Source organism: Equus przewalskii, chromosome 18 (assembly GCF_037783145.1).
Source record: "Equus przewalskii isolate Varuska chromosome 18, EquPr2, whole genome shotgun sequence".
Taxonomy (NCBI): domain Eukaryota; kingdom Metazoa; phylum Chordata; class Mammalia; order Perissodactyla; family Equidae; genus Equus; species Equus przewalskii.
The window spans coordinates 34,720,044-34,739,609 of record NC_091848.1 but is presented as its reverse complement, the minus strand read 5'-3'; the positions used below and the strand labels follow the sequence as shown (position 1 = coordinate 34,739,609).

Here is a 19,566-nt window from a genome sequence, read left to right as displayed (position 1 = left end):
ACTCAATCAAAATATGTAGTATTATGACTTGTGCCCTCGCCAAGAACAGGGACTAGATTTACTTTCCCACTTCAAAGAACCAAGAAGTAGACAAAATATATGAAATGATGGAAAAAGCATTAAATATCAGGCTGTGAGGGCAACAGTGTCTGAGAGATGGGAAATAAATAAGGTGAGCCCTATGATGGTTCCAGCTTATTGCCTTGAGCAAGTTTTCAGGCTATAGTGCAGGGAGGAGGAACTGAACCAGAGCCTGGTGGACTTCTTGAGTTGAGGAGATGAAGGTGAGATTCTGGGGAGACCAAGATCACGAGAATTCACTAGACAGTGTGTCAAAGAGGAGAGAACTGCATAGAGGCAACTCCAGAGATCCATGGAAGGTTCTGCTCAAGTATATGGTTGAATATTGATTAGTGCATCCATGTGAGGAAACTAGCTGATGCCAGGAAAAGAACTGTCCTAAAAAATTCTGAGTGCCTGTTCCCAACAATAAGACCAGGAAAAGCCTCATAATTCATTGGGCGTTGGACAGAGTAAACAGAACTTTTACTCAGTACTAGGGAATACTTACCGTAGATTGAACATTGCTTCAGTCCTGCTTAACAAATCTTAAAAGCAACACCTTCAAAAAATCAAACTGTTTGCAAATAACTTTACTGCATTCCAGACAAAGCTCAAGAATATTTATAGGAATACAGAAATACCTAGTACCCAAGAAAATCAAAATCACAATGTCTTGACCCTCTTAAAAAATTAGCAGGTATATGGAAAATATGACCTGTAATGAGGAGCTAAATGAATCAATGAAAACCAATCCAGAACTGACCCAGATGTTAGAATTAATAGATAGCCCGTGAAAACAGTTATGATGACTATATCTTATATATTCAAAAAGTTAAGTCAGACATGGAAGATGTATAAAAGGACAACATAGAACTTTTAAAGATTAAGACTACAAAACGTAAGACGGAAAATATTCTGGATGAAATTAATGGCAGATAAACATTGCAGAAGAAAAGATTAATGAACTTGAAGACATAGCAATAGAAACTGCTAAAAATATAAAAAAATTTTAAAAAATGTAAAATGTGAATGGAACATTAGTGAGTTGTGGGACATCTTCAGGTGGGCTACTATAAGTTTATTGGACTATCTTGAAGAAATATCTGCAGTCCCATGTTCATTGCACAACCTAAGTGTCCATTGATGGATGAATGAATAAAGAAAATGTGAGACATATCTATATATCTATATAGATATATATATACAAGTATACACACACGCATACATATACATATATACAATGCAGTGTTATTCACACATAAAAAAGAAGAAAATTCTGCCATTTACAACAACACACATGAATCCTGAGGGAATTATGTTAAGTGAAATAAGTCAGACAGAGAAAGACAAATACTGTATGATCTCACTTATATGTGGAATCTGAAAAAAACCTGAACTCACAGAAGCAGAGTAGATTGGTGGTTGCGGGGGGCAGGAGTGTGGGAGAAATGAGTGAAGGTAGTCAAAGAGTACAAACTTCCAGTTATAAGATGAATAAGTTCTGGGAATCTAATGTACAGCATGGTGACTATAGTTAACAGTTCTTTATTGTGTACTTGAAAGTTGCTAAGAGAGTGTTCCTTAAAAGTTCTCACCAAACACACACACACACACACACACACACACGCACACACAAAGGTAGCTATGTAAGATGATGGATGTATTAACTAACCTTATTGTGGTAATCATTTTGCAATATAAATGTACATCAAATCATTGTGTTGTATGCCTTAAACCTACACAATGTTATATGTCAATTATATCTCAATAAAGCTGGAGGAAAAAGGTGTAACTGGAATCCCTAAGGAGAAAAGAGAGATGGAGATGGAAAAAATATTTGCAGAAATAATGGCTGAGAAATTTCCAAATTTGATGAAAACTACAAAGCCACGTATCTAAGATACTCAAGTACAAGAAGCATGAAGAAAACCACACCAAGGTACATGATAATCAAATTGTTTAAAACAATGATAATGAGAAAATCTTAAAAGCTGCAAGAAGAAAATAACCATGTGAAATAAAGAGAACCAAAGATAAGGATAACAGAAGATTTCTCGTCAAAAGTACAAACAAGAAAACAGTGCAGCACATCTTTAAAGTATTGAAAGAAAAAACCTGTGAATGAAGAATTCTGTATCCACTGAAAATGTTTTCAAGGTGAAGATGAAATAAAGTCTTTCAGACAAACAAAGCTGAAGGAATTCATCACCATCAGACCTCCACTACAAGAAATGTTAAAGGAGGTTCTTTGGGCAGAAGGAAAATGATACCAGATGAAACTGATATCTACACCAAGGAAAGAAGAGCATTTGAAATGATAACTGTGTGGGTAAATATATGACTTCTTTCCCTTATTATTTAAATTTCTTTACAAGATAATTGGCAAAAATAATACCAATGTAGTGTAGCATCCATACCATATGTAAGAATAAAATATATGACAGCAATATTACAAAGGGGGAAAATGGAAGTATACTTTTGTAAGATTGTCACATTAAATGTGAGGTAGTTTAACATCACTTGAAGGTAGGCTGTGATACATTAAAGATGTTTGCTGTAGACCCTGAAGTAACCACAAAAATAACAAAGAGTTATAGCTAATATGCCAGCAAAGCAGATAAAATGGAATTATAGAAAACATTCAATTGGGGCCGGCCTGGTGATGTAGTGGTTAAGTTCACACACTCTGCTTCGGTGGCCCGGGGTTTGGGGTTCGGATCCTGGTCATGGACCTACACACTGCTCATCGAAAAAAAAAAAACAAAAACATGCAGTGGCAGCATCCCACATACAAAATGGAGGAAGATTGGCTCAGATGTTAGCTCGGGGCCAATCTTCTTCACCAAAAATAAATAGATAAAAAATAAAACCACACTCTATTTAACAAAACAAAACAAAAAACATTCAATTAGTCCAAAAGAAGGCAGAGAAAGAAAATAAAGGAACAAAGAATAGATGTGGGATATAAAGAACAAGATGACAGATTTAAACTTAACCATATCAGTAGTTATATTAAATATAAGTATCTAAATATCCCCATTAAAAGGCCAGAGATCATCAGATTGGATAAGAAAGTAAGACCCAACTGTATGTTGCTTACAAGAAATGAACTTTAAATTTTAAAACAAAAGATATAACATGTTCATACCGATCAAAAGGAAACTGAAGTGGCTATATTAATATTAGGCAAGGTGGATTTCTGAGGAAAGACTATCACTAGAGCTAAAGAAGGTCATTTTGATAATGGGATCAGCTCATCAGAAGGAAATAATAATCCTAAACATTTATGCACGTGTTGACAGAGATTCAAAATGCACAAAGAAAAACTGGTAGAACTGTAAGGTGGAATAGATGAATCCACAGTTAGAGATTTCTGTACCCTTCTCTCTATAATTTATATAATAAGTAGACAGAAAATTGGTAAGGATATAGAAGATTTGAACAGAACTATCAACCAACTTGACCTAATTGGCATTTATAGAATGCTCCACCCAACAACAGAATACACATTATTTTTAGGTGTACGTGGAACATTTACCAAGATAGATCATATTCTAAGTTGTAAAACAAGTCTCAATAAATTTAGAAGAATTCAAGTCTTACAAAGTATGTTCTTTGACTACAGAGAAATTAAATTAGAAATCAAGAACAGAAAGATCTCTGGAAAAGCCTCAAACATTTGGGAGCTAAAACATGCTTCTAAGTAATCTATGGATCAAAGAAGAAATCAAAAGGGAAATAAATTATTTTGAACTGAATAAAAATGAAAACACAACATATCAGAATTAGTGGGGTGCTACTAAAGCTGTATTTAGGGGGAAACTTACAGCACTAAAATACCTATTTTAGAAAGAAGAAAAGTTTCAAATCAATGATCTCAGCTAAGCCTCCTTAAACTACAAAAAGAAGAGCACATGAAACCAAAGTAGAAGAATGGAAATAGTAAATAAACATCGTTGCAGAAATCGATGAAATAGAAACACAATAGAGAAAACCAGTGAAACCAGAAGCTGGTTTTTTGAGATGGATAAAATGAATAAACCTTTAGTCAGACTGATCATAAAAAAATGTGCTGTTAGAATTAACATTCCAGTGTCAGAAAATTATTATACATTTCATTTTTATAAAGTTTTACGTTTTTAGATTATAAGTTGTTCAAAAGCACCAATTACTTTGTCTTAATTTGGGAATGTTTTGTTCTGTTTGAAAGACCTCTAATCCTTGAGAGAAAGATTCTGGCAAATGTTAGAGTTATGGCACAATTTTGTGGCTTAATACATTTAAGTTTGCCATGGTGGTGTGTGACATGTGTAGTTGAGTGTTGTGAAAAAGTATAAGTACATATCTGGTAACCAATGCATGTTGCTTTAGGATTAATTTTTGATGCATAATTTTAATTTTCTGATAACATGCTATTCTGTTGTTTTATCTGTGGTGAAAATGGAATAATGAATTATGATTTTGCAGATCAGCATATAGTCACTGGACATTTTGGGCTTGCACTGATGCTTTTGGCACATGTTTGGGAGATTTACCAGCTTGCAGCCACTTTCCAGATCATTTTTGATTGTCAGTTTATGAACTCCAAAAATGGTTTTCTGTCGTTTTAAATCTAAAGTGATATACACACCTCCAACTGTCTGCGTTGTTGATTACCTGTCAATTGGTGTACCTACATGTACAATTTTTTTCCCCTTCCTTATTGTAACTAAGTTTCAAGAAATAGCCAAAACTCCTGTCGGTTCTAAGACCTCAAATTGTTGTTTGTGGATTAGCTTCTGCTGGTTCTTAATTCATCTTGGTTTAAAATGGATTTTGGTCTCTGTTGAGGTTCATTAAAAAAAAATAATTATCCTCATTTAAAAATTTGAGAGGTAATTCACATAAGATTCACCCTTTTGAAATGTACAATTTGGTAGTTTTTAGTATATTCATAAAGTTGTGCAACCATTACCACTATCTAATTCCAGAATATTTTCATCACTTGCAAAAGGAGGAAACCCCTAATAAGGCTGATTTTTGAGATTCAGATGCCCGGAGTAAAATTTTTTGAACCATCACCAAATAATCCTTTAACCAACAGAGCTCTCTCTGAAAGCCAAATTGCCATTTCTACCTGCTTCATTTTCATTATATCCCAGTTTATAAAAAAGTATTTTCAGTTTTTGGCAGGTTATCATATTTTTATTTCTGTGGAAAAAGTAGACAAAACAACTCAATAATTAGAGAAATTGAAGGTCATAGTACCATCACAAATTCTAAATAGCACAATCAGTAATATATTTTATGTCAGTTCTACTTATTATGCTTAATTTTCAGCTAGTCAAATATTGGCTGTTTTATATTGTTTACCCTAATCGAATAGGGGAGTCGCTTTGACCTGGCTTTGAATCTTGACTCCTCTCCTTGCTAGCTATATTGTTTATCCACTCCAATATTTTGTTTGTTCATTTATATAATGGGACTAATAGTTCCTACCTGATAGGGTTTGTGTGAAAATTAAAGGAAATAATGTATGTCAGCCTCTTAGTGAAATACCTAGCAACACAGTAAATACTCAAAGACAGTTACCTTTATTATTATCAGGTCATATATACATCCTTGTTGACAAGATAGAAAAATTTGGGCTATGTGTTATTTTGATTTGTATCTGGTTGTACCCAAAGAGAATTCATCAATAAATTTCTATCAGGAGGTCTCTAGTAATATTTCTTAGGACTTTGCTGTTGACCTTCCTGATCAACATTTTTATCCTTAGATAAAAACACAGAAGACATAATTATCAAATTCATAAATGTTGATTGACAGATTAGGATTTCAGTTAAATCTCAACATATGAGTCATAAGGAACCTGAGAGACGATCAGAAAAAATGGACTGTAGCCAGAAAAATAAAATTTGGTAGGGATAAATCTAAAGCCCTGCATTTAATTAGTAAAAAGCCCATTATGGGAAAGAATAGGATGGGAATTAAACATTTCTGCTAAAAGTTCAAATGAAAAATATAGGGATGAATAGGTGGAGCACAGGGTCAGTGAAACTGTTCTGTATGATACTGTAATGGTGGGTACATGTCATTTTACATTTGTCAAAATCCATAGAACGTACAACATAAAGCGTGAACCCTAACTTAAACAATGGACTTTAGTTAATAGTAATGTATCAATATTGGCTTATCAGTTATAATAAATGTATCACAGCAATGTTAATAATAGAGAACACTGTGTGAATGGGTGAGGGAGGTATATGAGGATGCTGTATTTTCTGCTCAGTTTTTCTGTAAAGCTAAAACTGCTAGAAAAAAATAAAGTTTGTTAATTAAAAAATATATAGAGAGATATATATCACATTGAAATAAGGCTGCTAAAAAAAAAACTAATGCAATTTTTGGCTAAAGAAGGTAATTCTGCTACTGTACTCCCTGAGTATTTCCAAAGGCAGCTAATATGATGAATGGTTTGGAAACCACGTCATGAGAAGCTGAGAGAACTGTGAATATGTCTTTGGGGAAGAGAAAACTTAGTGGAGGCAGCGTGGTTGCCTTCTGATATTTGAGAGGCCCTTCGTGAAACAAGAAACAGATTTATTGCAGATACTGTAAGCAAGGACAATTGGTGATTGTTATAGGCCAGATCATCAAGTTTCTACTCATAAAAAAGGAATAACCTTTTAACGGTAGATAAAGTGAGATGACTCACAGTAATGAGCTCCCTTCTAGTCATTGAAAGTATTCAAGCGGTGGCTGGGTACTTGAAAAACACTCTCATTGGGACATTGGTTTAATTTGATCGTCTCTCAGGTTCCTTATGACTCATAAGATTATATAATTCCTTGACCTTTGCCAATGAGTTCGGTTACTCCTGTGATTAACAGAGAAGGAACAGTATGTGAAAAAAATATAGCACTTGGTGTCACTGTCAAATAAGAGAATTAGGATGCTTACTGCACACACACACATACACACATATACACACACATTATATATATAATGCCTCAATACATGTGTGTGTAAGTGTGTTTATGTATATGTTTTTATATATAAATATGTATGTATATATGGATACATATATATAAATGCACACATTATAATTTAAGACTAATTTCTGCCATGTGTGCAGTTTTACTTTTGGTGAAAAATACTTATTTCAAAATGATTTTTACCATTTTTTTTAAAGAATCATTTACCATTTTTTTTAAAGAATCATTTGCCATTTTTTCCATTAACTTTTTATACCCAGTTTAGAAAGAGTGCTGACCTTTGCTTTGACTTCCTGACCACAGTGCTCTATCTTACTCACTGCTATCTTACTTGCTTCTTTGAAGAACAGGAAATTACCAGAATGATACTAATCATTCTAACCCAATACTGGGTTAACTGTTTTTTCATAGTTTTCATACTTATTGGATAATGCTATATTTATTCAAAAAATTTCTCTTTTATTGGTACCTTTTTTGTCACCTAAACGAAGGTTGATAAAGCAATTACATAGAAACAATTTAATGAATTTATTAGTTAATTTTTTGCTGAGGAAGATTTGCCCTGAGCTAAAATCTATTGCCAGTCTTCCTCTTTGCTTGAGGAAGACTTGCTCTGAGCTAACATCTGTGCTAGTCCTTTTCCATTTTGTATGTGGGTCACCTGCCACAGCATGGCCACCAACAAGTGGTGTGGGTCCGCACCCAGGAACTGAACTCGAGCCACTGAAGTGGAGCGCGCCAAACTTAACCCCTAGGCCATGGGGCCGGCCCCCAGAAATAATTTTTATTAGGGGGAAATTTCATACCCCAGAGTATAATTTCCTCAGTTTACTTTTAGTAAACAAACTTTTATTAAACACACATAACCTCTTGAGTTTTTTTACTTAAAATCGAGGATGGAAGGTGAATGGAAATATAAGGGGGATGAATTTGACATTTCTGTTCATCTGTTTAGCAATCTTCTTGTTTTATTTTTGTTTTTTAAATCTTTCCTTATTCATTTCTTCTTCTGGATTAATACTTATTTTCTTTTTGACAGGCAGTGATGGTTTCAGAAAATTTTAATATAGAAGCTCCCGACTATTTGTCCAAGGAATCTGAAGTTCTCATTTATGCCAGACAAGATTCACAGTGCATTGATTGTTTCCAAGCTTTTTTGCCTGTGCACTACCGCTATCATCGGCCACATAGCAAAGATGGAGAAACATTTATTGTGGTTAATAACCCTGATTTATTGATGTATTGTGACCAAGGTGAGGGTTGCAAGTCTTTTCTGAGGGTTGAAAATAAAAATGAAAGTATGGTGGCAAGTCTGAAGTCAAGGACAGGGATGACAAAAGCACGTTTCTTTTTTCTTTCTTTTTAACTTTTTCATTGTAAATTAAAGTACAGATATAGAAAAACTTCACAAATATATAGTTTAGTGAATTATTATGAGACCAATACCCTTGTAACCACCACCCAGGTCAAGATATAGAACTTTGCCAGCCACCCCAGCAGCAGCTCCATTTGTCCTGTCCCAATCACAGCCTTCTCCCTTCCTCTAAGACTAACCCACTATTCTGACTTTCAGTCACTTCCTTATGTTTCTTTATACTTTTATCACCCAAGTGGGCATTCTTAGACACTATAGCTTCGTCTTGCCCATTTAAAAAAAATTATTTCCATTAAATCTCTTAATTTACAGGTTTCCCCTCTATCCCTTTGTTTAAAATTTATCTGTTGAAGAAGCTGGGTCATTTGGCCTGTGAAGTTTATTGTAGTTGGGGTTTTGTGATTGTACTCATGCAGTTCATGTGACCTCTCTATTTCCTGGAAATTGGCAGCTCGTTCCAGAGGTGTGATCAGATGCAGGTTTGATTCTTTTGGCAAGACCATAGGTGGTGCTTTGTTCTTTTATGAGTAGGCATAGAATATCTGGTGTGTTTCTTTTTTCAGCCATTGATCCTCACTGCCCCTTTGCTGTTTCTCTTTCTTCATGCTGATATTTCAGGACTTGTAGCTGTTGGTGTTTTGTCTCTACTTGCATGTAGTTTGGTATTTGAGGGGATACTTTATCACCTAGTTTGGTTGTAAATGTTGTCCATGAGTTGTTGGTTTTGTGTGTAATTGTTTTTTTTTGTTTTTATGTGTGGATTTAAGTAAATTGAAAAGCTACGTTTTCGCCATTTTCAGTCATCCCAGAATCAAGACTTTTCTTTAAGAAGCCCCTTTCAAATTTTGGTTCTTTGTGCCTCTAAATTTGGGCTGATTAGAATGTTTATGAAAGTCAGTAACACTGTTACTAAAGTAGGAAGTTTGTAATCATACATTTGCTGCCATCATATATTTCATGGTGAGAAAATAAAAAAGTGTTCAACTATGTTAACTTTGTTCATTCAACCTCGTTTTCTGTTTCTAAATGGTACCTTTTACTTACCCTAAATAAAGTTGGGAAAAGTGCCCCCACTTGAGGGAGCATCTGGGGTTCTGGTATGTTTTGTTTTTTTGGTCTGAGTTCTCTCTGTATGGGTGGGTTTACTCTATGGAAATTTTTCGAGTCATATGCTTAAAATCTGTTCTCTTTTCTGAATATATATTTGAAAAAGAGTTTAAATTTTTAAAAAAGTGGCCCCTAGCATAATGGAATTTGTTAAGAAGTCATGCTCAACTTCTGCAGAGTCTTTGTACTTTTATAATTTCTTAAGCAGGCCATTTAAAACAGGCTGCTGAAATAAAACAGCATGTGATAGATGGATTCAAATCATATGCGTCATATATTAAAATGTTTAAATACTCATAGCCCAACATGAAAGACTGGCCTGGCCTCTAGTGCAGAAACAGGTTTTCTGATACGATGTTCTACCACTTTTTCTCAGAGTTTCCAATTTTGAAATGCTGGGCTCAGTCAAAAGTGGCAGCTCCTTGTGCTTTGAAGAATAAGGATATCTGCCAATGGAACAATATGAAATACAAATCAGTAAGTTATTATTTTCTGTTTTTAGATCATGCTGCCTCTTTTTAAACTCTTTCTATAATGTTTCTGCTACGTTTAAGGGATTAGCATTTTATATTCGACCATAGAAAGCTGTTTTTTGTTTGTTTGTAATGGTGTTTCTTTGCTGCTGATGGCAACAGTGTTTCCTCGTTTCTATGAAGTCACACAATCATTTAATTGGAGGGCTGGAGATTTAGGGGTCGTCTCCTGCCTCAGTGGTCCAGAGCTTAAGTATGGCTCATATGCTTTTTAAAGGTATGGAATGGCAAAGAAAACAGTGGTGTGTTTATCTGTTTTTACTTAATCAGTAGAACTTTGCTTAGAACGTTTTACTAGTTTTTGAACAAAATAAATTAGTTGAACAACAAAATAAATTAGTTGACTTCATTATATTGTACAGAACAAGTGAACAAAAGGAAAATAAAACTCAAGTAGTATCATTTCAACTGTGATAAAGTTTCTAAACAGTTGTATTGCTATTATACATCTAAATTTAGGCTGTTTCAGTTTATTTTTATAGTTTTGACCTCCCAACTTCTTTTCAGTTATTAAATTAGTTAAGTATTAATCATTAACACTGGGTTTGTCTAAGGAGTCTACGGTTTGCTACTTACCTTCTTTGGTTAACACAGTCTACCTCTTTCCTTTCTTCGGAGTGGTGAAGTCTTTGTATAACGCGTCTCTTTCTTTTCTATCCTTTTGTTCCTCTTTTTCTGAGCTGCCTTTTAACTGATGCTGGTAGTATGTGTGTTTCTCTTTGTTCCTAATTCTCTTTAAGGCCTGTTTCTTTGGTGGAATGGCATAATCTATGTCATCATTTTTATGGTTTACTTTTACAATGAGTCAAATGAGGTGCAACAAAAATACAATAAATATAAAAATTTAAAGCAGCAGACAACATAGCTGTCAGTCAGATAAACATAAAGCAGATTTATTCATATGTCATATTGAGGATATTTAGATTTGAATTATTTTCCTTGTGGTCTGTCTCCCAGCTAGCTCAAAAAACAACTACGTACTTATGGTGAAGACTTCCCACAAAGCACTCCTATTTTGTGTTGGAGAACTTTCTTTGAACTGGCAGTTGGGAAGATGTGTGACTCTGCTGAGGTCTTAGGCAATGTAGAGTTGCTTTTGAGTAGATTGCCATTGCCGTATGGTACCTGACTTTTTTTCAAACTCTAAAATACGTCTAGAGAATTGCATTTGATTTTCTTATGTGAATGAAGAGTATGATTAGTGTTTATGATTTATTGATTTTAAAAATAGGTAGTGTGCATTGCTACAATAAGTACTTACCCTATTAAATAACTAATTACCCTATTAAAACATTTTGAATTCAGTTCTCTTCAAGACCGTGTAACTTGAAATAAAAGATTATAATTAAACACTTTGAATTTTTTTTCTTTACTTTGTGTTACATTTCTTGTTTATATATACCAGAGAAATAGGGGACCATTACTAAGGTGGTGATCAACACTAAGGCTTGTTTGTTTAAGACATTTTTTGAAAGATAATTTTCAGATGGCGCTTTGTTACAGATTGTGTTGGTAACATTTATTTTTGGATGTGAAATTATAATTCAGGTATTTGTAGAAAGAAACCAAAAATAAAAGTATTCCTAAATTACCTAAATTTTAATGTTTTTACAAACCTATTTTTAAACCTTAATATTTCCCAAGGTTTCTAATTGAACCCCTTTATCTTCAAAACCATATAGAAAATAGAAACTAAGTTGAACATAGAACATTCGCATTGTTAGTCAGTATCACAACTAAGTTGATGTTGTGGTAACAGTAAAGGACACATTCAGTTGTGTAATTTGTGAATAACAAACTTCTAAAAGCTTTTTTTTTTTTTTTTTTTGAAGATTGGCACCTGAGCTGACATCTGTTGCCAATCTTCTTTTTTTCTTCTTCTTCTTCTCCCCAAAGCCCCCGGGTACATAGTGGTATATTCTAGTTGTGAGTGCCTCTTGGTTGTGCTATATGGGAGGCCGCCTCAGCTTGGCTTGATGAGGTGGTGCCATGTCTGTGCCCAGGATTCAAACCTGCGAAACCCAGGGCCGCCAAAGTGGAGTGCGAGAACTTAACGACTTGGTCAGGGGCCAGCCCCTAAAAGCTATTTTGGGAGAGAAACAGGAAAACAGAAAGGAATGGATACTTTAGTTTTATTGTTGTTTTAATATTTTCCCTTTAGGGCTTCAACTTAGAATTCTATATTCTAATATGAAACACAATAAGGAAATAAATCTTTATATTGATTATAGAGGTTGACATTGGGACATAGCTGGCATTTTTTTAAAAGAATACATTCAACTCTATGCACAAAGTAGAAAAAGTAAAAAATAATGAGAATTTAAGATTTATTGTAGGAATTGAGTCTGATTCTGTTATATTAAATGAAATGTTGAATCTAAAAGAATCATTCAAACAATAATGTTACATGTAGTGTAGCACTGACAAAGATATTTAAAAGAAAAACTAAAAATCAAAGAAATAGTGGTCTCACCTTAGGACTTGCATTTGCAATGTCTCTAACTTCTGTCTCCATCTCTCCTAGGTGCATAAGAATGTGACTCTGCAGGTTCCAGTGGGACTGACTATACACACCTCTTTAGTATGCTCTGTGACTCTGCTCATTACCATCCTGTGTTCGGCTTTGATCCTTGGGGCTGTTTTGAGATATGGCCATCTTTCCCTATAGGTTTTATGCAGTTAAATGCTTTCCATAAACCTAAATAAGACGTAATTCATTTGTGACTAGAAGTATTCTTCTGGAATTAGGTCATTACTTTTGTCTTTTGTTTTCATTTATGGCTGAAATTGTGTTTACTAGACGGAATTTTGGCTCATTTTCAACTAATTCCAAACTTTTGTGCTCTATTGTGTAAACCTTTGATAATCCTCAAGCATCAAGTGCCAATAGAAGAAACTTAATTCTGTTAAATTAATATTTATTTTGTGAGAAGTGACTTTATCTTCATTTGATTTAGAAAACTGAGTACTTTATATATTACAAATTATTCTCATTTTGTGAATAGAAACATTTCTCTTTAAGCTAAAATTGAGAAAATCATTATAATAAGAATAAAATAATTTGGATAAATCAGAATTTATTTAAACATTAGTTTTATGAAAATATTAAAGTCATTTATCCAGAGTTTCAAGGAAAATCATTAAAACAGCTAATATAAAAATTGATTATTCCTTAAAATATTTCCATTCTCCTTTTATATTTTATAATACTGCTTTTGAATATATGAATTGGCACAGGGCTTAATGAAACTAAGTACTATGATTTAGTTCTGATTTAGTACTGAATTTGTGAGGAAGATAATTCAGATTGTTTTGAAGAGTATATTTTATTAAGTTGTACATTTACAAAAAATCTTTTTTGTATCTTCAGGTGACTTTTTTTTTTAAACAAAAGGTCATGATTTACTGTTTTTCTTTAGAAATTAGTAAATAAAGTAAGTGCCATAAGCTAATTAAAAATATTAAAGGGCAAGCACACTCTTCTATTTATTCAGGACAAGCATGTTCCAAAACAGAACCCAATAAACCAGGGTATGTTGGCATTGTTTGTTTTATATAGAGTTATGGGATATGATATATGTGTATGTATGCTATCGCTGCTTAATGTCCTAAAACAGTCTGATGTTTTTACGGGAATAAATCTTTTATAATTTGACATGTATGGCTTGACTAGTCATAACAGTTCTTTTTGATGGTGTGTTTGAGAACTTATATATTGAAAAAGGCAACCCAATGCCATAAAGCAGAAATATTAGAGATCTTTAAAATAACTAAAATTTCAACCCAGTCTAGTTCCATACCTGTTTAGTGTTTTCTTATAAGAAAGAATTCCGTGTTTTACAAGCATTTCCTTCACAATGGGTTTAATATAATGGCGCTGAAATAGAATTGTATGTCAGTTAAAATTCAGTAACATCAACAGACCATTTTGGAATATGGTTAGACAGGTGGGGGAACATGGTTCTATTTAACCTCTCAAGAGTATGTATGGGGGTGGATGTGTGTGTGTGTGTATATATATATATATATATATATAGTGTGTGTATATATATCTATTTTCTTTCTTTCTTTTTTTTTTTGAGGAAGATTAGCGCTGAGCTAACATCTGTTGCCAGTTCTCCTTTTGCTGAGGAAGACTGGCCCTGAGCTAACATCCGTGCCCGTCTTCCTCTACTTTTTATGTGGGATGCCCATCACAGCATGGCTTGCCAAGTGGTGCCATATCCACACCCGGGATCTGAACCGGTGAACCCCGGGCCGCCGAAGTGGAATGTGTGCACTTAACTGCTGCACCACCAGGCTGGCCCTATATCTATTTTCTATTGCACATCAGAAGGAAGTTTCATCAATATTTAAATTAGTTTTCAAATTCATATTTGAGATTGTGGCTTGGAACATGATTCAGCCATTTACTCATTTATACAGGTTTTTAGAAGTGTAATAAAAATGTGAATGTGAGTGAAGAATACTTTAATATGACTTTTCTTGCCTGAGAAATGGTTGCAGATGACATCAGTTTTATAACAGACCACTGCTGGTTTTGAACTGTTTATATTATCTTCTTTGGATTCTTAAAAAATGAACAAGTGCTTTATTTTTAAAATCAATTTTATAATTCTGTATACAGTCTTTTTTGTTTAATGCCAAGAAAATGGGTACTGGTCTCTTAGTAAGTTCCAGTATTTGTTCCACTTTTATGGTTTATTTTTCTTAAAGTATTGTGTTATGTTCTTTTGGATAAAAATAACAGCCACAGGTTACCTCAGCTGAGGGTGGTGGTAGGACAGACTATTGTGTGGGCATCTCAGCCACTCTGCCGGGAACTTAGATTATTTAACTAGACCTCATGGAGGATGGCATATACATGATGCGGGGGCGGGAAAGATCTATTGTGGCTCTAATGATTTCAGAATTTAATGAGTTTAAGGATTACTCTAGTCAGATATTGTATTCATTTCAAGCTACTCATTTATATTTTGATAATTAATGCTAATTGATATAATATGGAGATAAAGAAGTTAAGGTGAGGTGACCAACACCTATCTGTATTATCCCCCAAACTTACAAAATATGCTTCTACAGGTAGTTGAAAGTAGGGTTTGGTAGACTGTGGGAGAATGAAATAATATGGACTAAGTATGCCCTTCAGGATTGTCCTAGTCAGTCAAAGGATGGTGGGTTAAGCTATGTGATTTCTTGCATCTTAGACCTTACTACTGGATCACTTTCTTCCTGGAGTGTATCTTTTTAAGGAGTTCCTTTAGTAGATCTCGGTTTTTGTTTGATGATACCTTTATTTCAGCCGCACTCATATGACTGATAATTTAGCTAAGTGTACACTTCTAAATTTGGTTATTTTCTCGTTACTTTGAAAATATTTTTCCATTTTCAGCTGGCACCCATTGTTGCAGTTGAGAAATCTGCAGTAATTTTAATAGTTGTTTTTTTGTAGGGCATGTCTTTTCTTTCTGGTTGCTTTATCTTTGGAATTCTGCATTTTCACTTTGATGTACTTGAGAAGATTTCCTTTACTTTTCCAGGTTGGGATTCACTTTGCTTCCTGAATCTGAAGGTTCTTGTCTTTAATCAGTTCCGGAAAATGTTTAGTCATTATCTCATCATATCCTGCTGCTTCTGCTTTCTCTCCTCTCTCTCCTCGAGCTCTCATTAGGCATATGGTAGACCTTTGCAATCTATCCTCGTGTTTTTAAATCTTTCTTTCATATATGCTACGTCTCTGGGCTGCTCTCAGTAATTTTTCTAGATCTGTCTTCCAGTTTACTAATTCTGTCTTCAACTGTGTGTCACCTGCTATTTAACCCAAACACTGGCTTTGGTTTCACTTATTATATTCTTTATTTCTAGAAGTTCTACTTGGCTCCTTTTCAAAGTTACTTGGTCATTTTTTGAAAATAGTATCTTGTTTCTTGCTCCTGTCGTATTTTAATCATTTTAATAAACTTATTTTTTATTCTGTAGCCAATACTTCCAATATCTAAAGTTCATAGGCTTCATTATTCTGTTCCTGGTTTCTGTGGATTCACTCATGGTGGCTATTTTCTCAGGTGTATTGTAATTATATTTTGGTGCTTATGTTTAGCTTTTAAAATTCTGTTTATCTGTGGAAATCCTTTCAGAGCTGGCTTGAGAGTGAACCCGTGCAGTGAGGATTTGTATTGTTTTTCTTCTAGGCCTCCAAGCACTACCAGCGTGGGACACCTTTCTTGACTTGAAGTTTCCTGGACAGTGTACGTTCTATAAATTTGAACTTTCAAACCCATGGGAGGGAAAGTTTGTGGTTATGAATTCTAAAGGGAAATTTTTCCCCCCTCTATGCCAAGTCTAGGCTAAAACATACAATTTGTCTCCCTGGGCTGATCCAGGGGATTTCGGGTTTTTTCTTTTAGTCTCTTCTTGGAGGGTATAAGCCCTCTGAGTTACCAACCTTATGCAGGATCACAGTCCCAACTCCTTGGACAGGCCCAAGGCCTTGTCTTTGGTCTCTTGTCTCTTGTGCAGCCAGTAAAAGCATAGAGATTGCTGAGATAAGTAAATACGCTCAACATAACCGTGGCTTCACTGCCCTGCTTACCACTTTCGTTTCTTGTTCCATTTTTGGGTTGAGGGTAGAGTTTGGAAAACTGTCAGAGGTATTCCTCTTTCTTGAAAGTTTAGTTACGCCTTTGAAAGGATGTTCTATTTAATTCAGCATTTCTGTGTGTCTAATAATGGGACTATTTTTTAGGTTATTTAATAGTGTGACATAGCCTTGATTTCTTTCTCTCTTATACTCTCCATATCAGTTGAGTTTTTTGTTCTACATCTATAGATAAAGACAATCTGGCTACCTTTGTCCATTTCCACCAGTATCTCCCTAGTGTCAGTTGTGATTGCTGCCTCTTAGTTCATTTCCCTTATATTCTTGCATCTCTCTATTCTCCACATGGCAATCTAGTGATCTTGAAGTCTAAACCAGATAACATCACTTCCTTGCTTAAAACTCTTTAATAGCTTCTTGGGATAAAGTCCAAATTCCTTACCATGGCATTCAAGATCCTTTCTGACCTGAATCTTGTCTACTCTTAGTGTTTTCTCATATATGCTGTCTTTTTTGCACTAAGCTCCAGCTACCCAGGCCTTCATAACTGACCATAGCAAGGCCTTTTTTCTTCCTCCTGCCTGTAATGCTTTCTCCTGGGTGCTTCTCATGGCTCTCTCTTTTTCTTCTCAGCTTAGATGTCACCTTCTTAAAGATGCTTTTTCTGCCCGCCTTATCCAAAGTAATCTCCGCAGTTTTTTCCTCATACTACGTATCACTATTTTAATTATTGCATTTTCATATTTGTAAGCTCCACAAAGGCAAAGTAACTCATGTTCACTCCCTGGGTCCCTGATGACCTGACACATAGTATCTGATATGTATTAAGACACTCAGATGTTTGTAGAATTAATGAATACATTGATGAACCCCTCCATGGATAAAACATGGAGGCCTTAATTTGCAAGGAGGTGGGACTTAATTCAGCGGGAAAATATAGAGTTTGTAGGTAAAAAGCAAAATGGATAATGTATGAATTCCTAGAAACAAATGTCCTGGCGCAGATTCATATAGCCGCAGTCGTCTACCAGCATCTTTGGTTGGCACAGACCTGACTGGAGACAATGCCGAATTAAATGAGGAACTGGCTGTCTCTCTCAATATAAAGACAAAAAAAAGAACCCTACACAAAACAGGACAGGCCCCGCACGTCTTCAAACTACAACTCTCAGCAGCCCCCGCGCGAGCCCGCCCCCTGGGAGGCGGTGCCGGTCTCCGCCCGGCGCAGCTCCGGGCTTCGGGCCGGGAGGGCGGGGTCCTGGCCCCGCCCCGCCCCGCCCCTCCCCGCTCCCCGCCGTCGCCCTCCCCCAGGGTTGTGGCCACGCGCGGCGGCGGTGGAGGTTCCGCTTCCCCTCCAGCCCGGGCCGTCGCCATTGCCGAAGGCTCCCTGCCCTCCCCTCCCGGCGCCCGCGGGCTCTGCTGCCTCTCGGCCTAGCGGTTGCAGCGGCTGCGCTCCAGCGCCGCTCCTCTTCCCGCCCCGCTTCCCCTTCCCTCCCGTCCCCGCCCCGCGCCGCGCGCTTGCCCGGGGCGGCTCCAGAGCCCGCCGGGAGCTCGGACGGAGGCGCCTCGCTGGGGCGGGGACCTTCCCTCGCCTGGGGTAAGTGTGCAGACGGGCCGGGACGCGGCCGTCGCTCTCCCTTCCTCCTTCCTTCTCCGCGGCCTGGCCGGCGCGCGCGGCCCGGGCAGCCGAGCGCCCCGCGCAGGGCCGGGGAAGCGGCCACCTGCGTGCCTGGAGCCGCGCTCCTGGGGCGGTGGCTCATTGTCTGCTCCCTAGGGCTGTTTTCTTCTCCCGCTGGAGCCCGACACGGGGAGCTTGCTGGGCTGCTGAGCTCTGACTCTTCCTGAACTCAGCCCTGCCTGAACCGTGTCGCGCCACAGGCTCTGCCTCTCTCGGTCTCCCTCGCGTTTCAACCTCCTCCTCTCCTCCGCTTACTTTAGCGTTCGACCAAACGTCTCGGGGTTTCTTCCTCGATTTTTCCTCTCTTTCTGCATCCCGGCCCCTCTTTGCTACCCCTCAGTTCATCCCAGTTTCATTGCTCGGGAATATTGTCTCGCGTCCCTTTACTTTTTTCTAAACTACAATCTGTAATCTCTTCCATATTCCGCACTAGTGGAAAAGTATAGTTTTCTGAGGGTTTCAGGGCCTCCGCTTAAAAACAGAACTTTCAGATCTTCTCGTGATTTTCGTTTGATCTTCAGCCAGGAGGTGAATATTTTCTTCTTTAGGTAACTTAGGTGAAGGTTGGCTTTTCACCATGTTTGGCTTTTTTTTAAACACTCGCAAAACGTTGTCACAGATTCCTCGGTGGACTCCACCTTTTGACTGATTCTTTAAAGGTGAAGTTATCCAAGAACTGAAGTGTGAAAGTGATTGCCATGGTCAGTTGTTGGGAGGTCGGTACCCATCCTTGTATCTTAATTTTGATGGGAATACTCTGGGCCTTGTGAGCATGATTTGTTTCCTCCTTGATAAATAATGCGAACCCCCATTGATATAATCATCTCAGCTCTACTTTACAAGTGATCTGTAGTTTTGATCTGTAGTTAGATCTGTAGTTTTTTTGTTTTCTTCTTTAACCTGTGTAAAAAGACAATCAAAATGGTTAGGCCTAAACTTAGACTAGGACGAGCTGTGTTTTGGATCAAGGTTGTGCACGTCGCGTTTTTTCCCCTGCTCTGTTTGACTCTTCCGCTCTTATAAGTAGGCAGGATATTGAAACGTACAAGAATTTGCTCTGGGGGTTTTGTTTTTGCAGGGTTATCCACATGAATAACATCGAAGTTAGACTGGGATGAAGGCAGTGAACAGTAATTTTTAAAGCATGTTGGAACTTGTCTACTTTGCCAGAAGCTCTGTGGTATTTGTGAAACACACTCATACCAACTTCTGTATACTTGTTACATATATATATA

At 36.6% G+C, this 19,566-nt stretch overlaps 2 protein-coding genes across 8 annotated transcripts in view; both read left to right on the top strand.

The window, feature by feature from the left end:
- The window catches only part of PIGX (phosphatidylinositol glycan anchor biosynthesis class X), a 32,329-nt gene extending 18,619 nt beyond the window's left edge, over positions 1-13,710 (top strand). The window contains exons 5-7 of the mRNA XM_070582156.1: positions 8,080-8,293; positions 9,899-9,999; positions 12,580-13,710. Of these exons, the coding sequence (XP_070438257.1) occupies positions 8,080-8,293; positions 9,899-9,999; positions 12,580-12,723 (459 nt within the window). The 3' untranslated portion in view covers positions 12,724-13,710. The remainder of the gene's footprint in view (positions 1-8,079; positions 8,294-9,898; positions 10,000-12,579) is intronic.
- Positions 13,711-17,832: 4,122 nt separating this feature from the next.
- Positions 17,833-19,566, top strand: part of PAK2 (p21 (RAC1) activated kinase 2) — a 78,926-nt gene continuing 77,192 nt past the window's right edge. Inside the window, exons 1-2 of one of the 7 annotated variants that reach the window (XM_070583468.1) lie at positions 18,244-18,859; positions 18,951-19,047. The gene's annotated coding sequence lies outside the window, so the exon portion shown is untranslated. Of the gene's footprint in view, positions 19,048-19,566 lie in introns of all 7 variants that reach the window. The other 6 variants (XM_070583473.1, XM_008533782.2, XM_070583467.1 and 3 more) reach the window with 6 other exon arrangements.